Source organism: Spermophilus citellus, assembly GCF_964194105.1.
Source record: "Spermophilus citellus genome assembly, contig: SCAFFOLD_298, whole genome shotgun sequence".
Taxonomy (NCBI): Eukaryota; Metazoa; Chordata; class Mammalia; order Rodentia; family Sciuridae; genus Spermophilus; species Spermophilus citellus.
Genome location: NW_027673066.1, coordinates 129,691 through 133,778, shown reverse-complemented (window position 1 = coordinate 133,778; position 4,088 = coordinate 129,691). Strand labels below are relative to the sequence as shown.

Sequence of the window (4,088 nt, the reverse complement as noted above, 5' to 3'; positions counted from 1 at the left end):
ATAAATAAATAAAGGTATCGTGTCCATCTACAACTAAAAAAGTATTAAAAAAATGGCAACATAACCTGAAGTCTCTCTTGGTAGAATCTCGTTCAGCTGTCTACTAATCTTTTCCCCAGAAAACAGATGAACTCTTGGTTATTTCAACAGGGCAGGGGCTGGGGGAGGAGGGAGGCATGCTAACTCACATGAGATTGCACAAAGGTAACACCAGCTGCGACTGATAAAGGGAATCTCAGGCCAAAGTGTTAAAATCTTGGATTTTAATGACCATCTCAAGCGAAAGCCATCACCTTCTCCACGTGAACCTTGACTGAAAACACGGCTGTGTCTGGCTGGCTGCCATCGACAGCCCCGCCACAGTTCCCTGTGCCCCGCCCGTGCTCCCTGTGTGTTAGCTTGGCCCCTTAGGAGCACAGCGTCATCTGAGGAGGAAGGCATATGCTGGAGGTGGAAAGAGCCTGCCACGGCATCTTGTTTGTTTAAAAACATGAGGTGCTGGTCCCCTCCGTAGTTTTTCCCCTTAGGAAACTGTCACCACTGCTTCTCAGAGTCTTCACAGGCACAAGCTCAAGGTGCCATACGCTTCTCTGGTGCCTGTTTGTGAGCCAAGTAGAGGAAGAGTATGCTGGACAGGGCACTGACCAGGAAGATGACATCAAACCACCTGTGGTAGAAGTTGAACTGCAGCTCCCCGAGGACCTCCGTGATGATGGTGCGGTACTGCAGAGGCATGCTCATTCGGATCAGCAGCACAGAGGACACAAAGTACATCCCCTGAAACACCAGACCAATCAGTCCAGGCTCCACTGGCACCGCACTGAGGGACAGGTCAGAAGAAGCTGTGGACATTAAGCTTACCTGTGACACTCACCATTATCTGTGCCAACAGCAGGACAATGACATTGGAGGATTTACTGCTGGATATGGCGTAGAAGAACTGTGAAGAGAGGGAGGAAGAGGGACTGGATGCTAACTGCTGTTATGAACTGTAAGGGGGGTGTTGACCTCTGAGCAGTGTCTCTGCACGCCACGACCCTACACAGAACGTTCAGATGACCAGGGCTGTGAGAAGAGACTCAAAAACTCAAGCTTTCCCCTTGAGGTACTTGGTGGTTTTAAGTGATGAAATATTTGAGAGGATTCCTATGCTATCAAACTTTACAACTCTTGTGATGCGTCCGACCTTAATATCCCTACAAAACATTAAAATGGACATCTGCATTTATTAGTAGGCTCCATAGCTCTTTCCCAAATCAGGCTAGAAGCCTGGAGACCCTCTCCTGACCCAGCCTCTTCTCTTCACTCACTGACCCTGCTCTCCTAGGAGGACAGTGAGGTCCCCACACACGTTGTCAGAGGAGTCCCCTCTTTTATCTCCACGAAGCCTTCCTCTGTTGACCAGGAAACAACAGAACATTCTGCTTCCCTACTTCCATATCTTCTTTATAAATGATTCTCATGATTATTCTAACCTCAAATATCTCATTCATTTATTCCAAGTATCTGCCAAACACCTACCATGTGCTAAGTTCCATTATTAATAACAGTGACATACAAGTAAACAGACCCTTATTCTACTACCTTGGGACTTACCTGCACTTGGTATATGATGTCATATACTGTCATCAATTTATACTATTCAGATTTCAGAAGGCAGAAATCATTAGGTATCATTATTTCATGGTGCCACAGTTAAATAAATACCCTTTGATACTGTGATACAATATACCTTGGTAAGAGTGATCAGCAATCCTCTGATGGATGTGACAATGATTATTCCAACCAGAATGAAGGAGATGTGTTGGGACCAGAACTTCACCTGCCACCATAACAGGAGGAAAAAAAATATGGGTTAAATCTCTGTTCAGAGAGAGGTTAAGAACTAAGATATTTTGATCACTTATGACTCCGAGAGAGAACGTCATTAGGCCCTGACCCCCACCCGCTCCTTCTTTTAAAAGGGAGGGAAGAAGGCAAGTAAGTGTTAAGTAAAACACAGGGAGACTGCAGTGGGTATCTAAACTGTGGCTGAATCACATCTTAAGGACAGAAGAAAGCAAGAACAAAAAGTGATAAAGATAACTGGCCGGGTTGTGGCTCAGACGCAGAGCACTTCCTAGGATGTGTGAGGCACTGGGTTCCATCCTCAGCACCACATAAAAATAAATAAAGGTATTGTGTCCACCTATAACTAAAAAATAAATATCAAAATAAATAAATAAATGAAAGGAAATGAACAGGAGCTTGATGTTTTTAACATCTATGAATGATAGCCCTCTAATCAAACAAAACTTCAAAGAATCTTTTTAAATTAAAAGAACTTATAGGCATTTTCAGCTATGCTTTAGGAAATAACTGAACTTCATTTGAATCACATGATGACATCTTTTCATCCTTCTGCATTGCTTGATTCAGTTCTAAAAAGTATGTGAGGGAGAGCTGCTGTTACTAACATTTAAAAAGCTTGTTGTTTACCATCATGAAATACGGAGGACACAGATGAATTACAGATGGAATACGTACATAGCAAGTAAGTAATGTCGGGAAAAACATTTCTAAAAACCTAGCCCAGAACAAAATTTAAACAAGGAAAACAAATATGCAGTAACAGCAAAGCACACTTAAAAGATCATGCAAAAAGGAAACCCATTGGCATATCATCAGAACAGTGCACATTTGGAGCTATTTCTCAAGGACTGGTGCTCAGTCTGCTCCAGCTCATCCCTGTCCTGTCCAGCTACCCTCGGGCCTGGGGCACACTGCTGAAACAGAAGCCTGGCACATCGTGACGCCTGTTTTTAGGGTCAGAGTGCAGCTAAATGACTCAGTCTCACTACCAAAAGTATTAGCTAGTCTGAATTACTGGCCAATCACACAAGTGTAAAATATACTCTTCCTATGAATAAAGACACTGAACTTAAACTGGGACAAAAGCGTGTTTATGACTCTGGTTTTACGAAACAACTAGAATGAATTAAAAAAAAAACCACAAGTATGGGGTGGGGCGGGGCGGGGCTGGGGCTGGGGTTCAGGGGCAGGACGCTTTGCCTAGCATGTGTGGGGCACTGAGTTTGAGCCTCAGCACCACATAAAAACAAATAAAACAAAGGCATCTGTCCATCTACAGCTACAAAAACATAAAAACCAACAACAACAACAAAAAACATGCACAGGTGACACCATCTTTAGTCCGACGGCCACGTTAATTAATTTCTTACAGCAGAAATCACTTCATTACTAACATGAAACACTAATTGGGAGTTAATTTTCTACCAGTGAAATAAAAAGTGAGTTTGAAGAGTTCATCAAGCATCACAGAGACAAGGATCTTGACGAGGAGAAACTGGCCAAGTGGTAGCTGGCTACAGAGAAGCAGAGGAGGGCTGTGGAATAGTGAGCACCCACAACAACAGTAGGTGCCGGCCACGACTTAGGGTTTTACATTCAGAAAGAGGACCATGGCCTTTACAAATGTGCCACGTGACTGGGCCAACCTGTATAAAGGACAGGGAGAAGAAGAGAAGTAGAAGCAAGTGGCTGAAGTATGAGCATGAGGATCTTAATAACGTTAAGTTAAAGCAGATAAAACAAAGAAATCCAACAGACCAAGATCTTGACATGACTCTTACATCAAACTGAATCCCCAGGTAATTCACAGTGATCTCAATGCCTCTTGTGACAGGATCCGTTTTCCCAACTCGATCAAAAACAATGTTGATGGTTGCCTGCAGAGACACAAACTTTTACATTAGAGCTTTTTTTTTTTTTGTATCAGGAATTGAACCCAGGGGCTTTAAACCACTGAGCCACATCTCCAGCCCTTTTTATTTTACATTTTGAGACAGGGTCTCACTAAGTTGCTTAGGGCCGTGCAAAGTTGGTGAGGCTGCCTTAGTCTCCAGAGAGGCTGTGATTACGTGTGTGTGCCATGGCACCCAGCTACTAACGCATCGTAATAATCATTATTTAAAAAAGCGATTTAAGATGATGAGCTGGGTAAAGCACCCCTGGATTAAATCCCCACTACCGAAAAACAAAAAAGATGATGAATTAATCACTATGACACATCTTATAGGTTAATGTTT

General features: G+C 43.2%; 1 protein-coding gene across 1 annotated transcript; it reads right to left on the bottom strand.

Moving 5' to 3' along the window:
• Positions 1–241: 241 nt before the first annotated feature.
• LOC308640168 (Golgi pH regulator B-like) lies at positions 242–3,746 on the bottom strand (the record flags this gene model as incomplete). Its single annotated transcript, XM_081312176.1, has 4 exons — positions 242–777; positions 875–940; positions 1,733–1,822; positions 3,633–3,746. Coding segments are annotated over 4 exons (477 nt in total), but the record flags the coding sequence as incomplete, so codon positions are not given.
• Between the last annotated feature and the right edge of the window lie 342 nt (positions 3,747–4,088).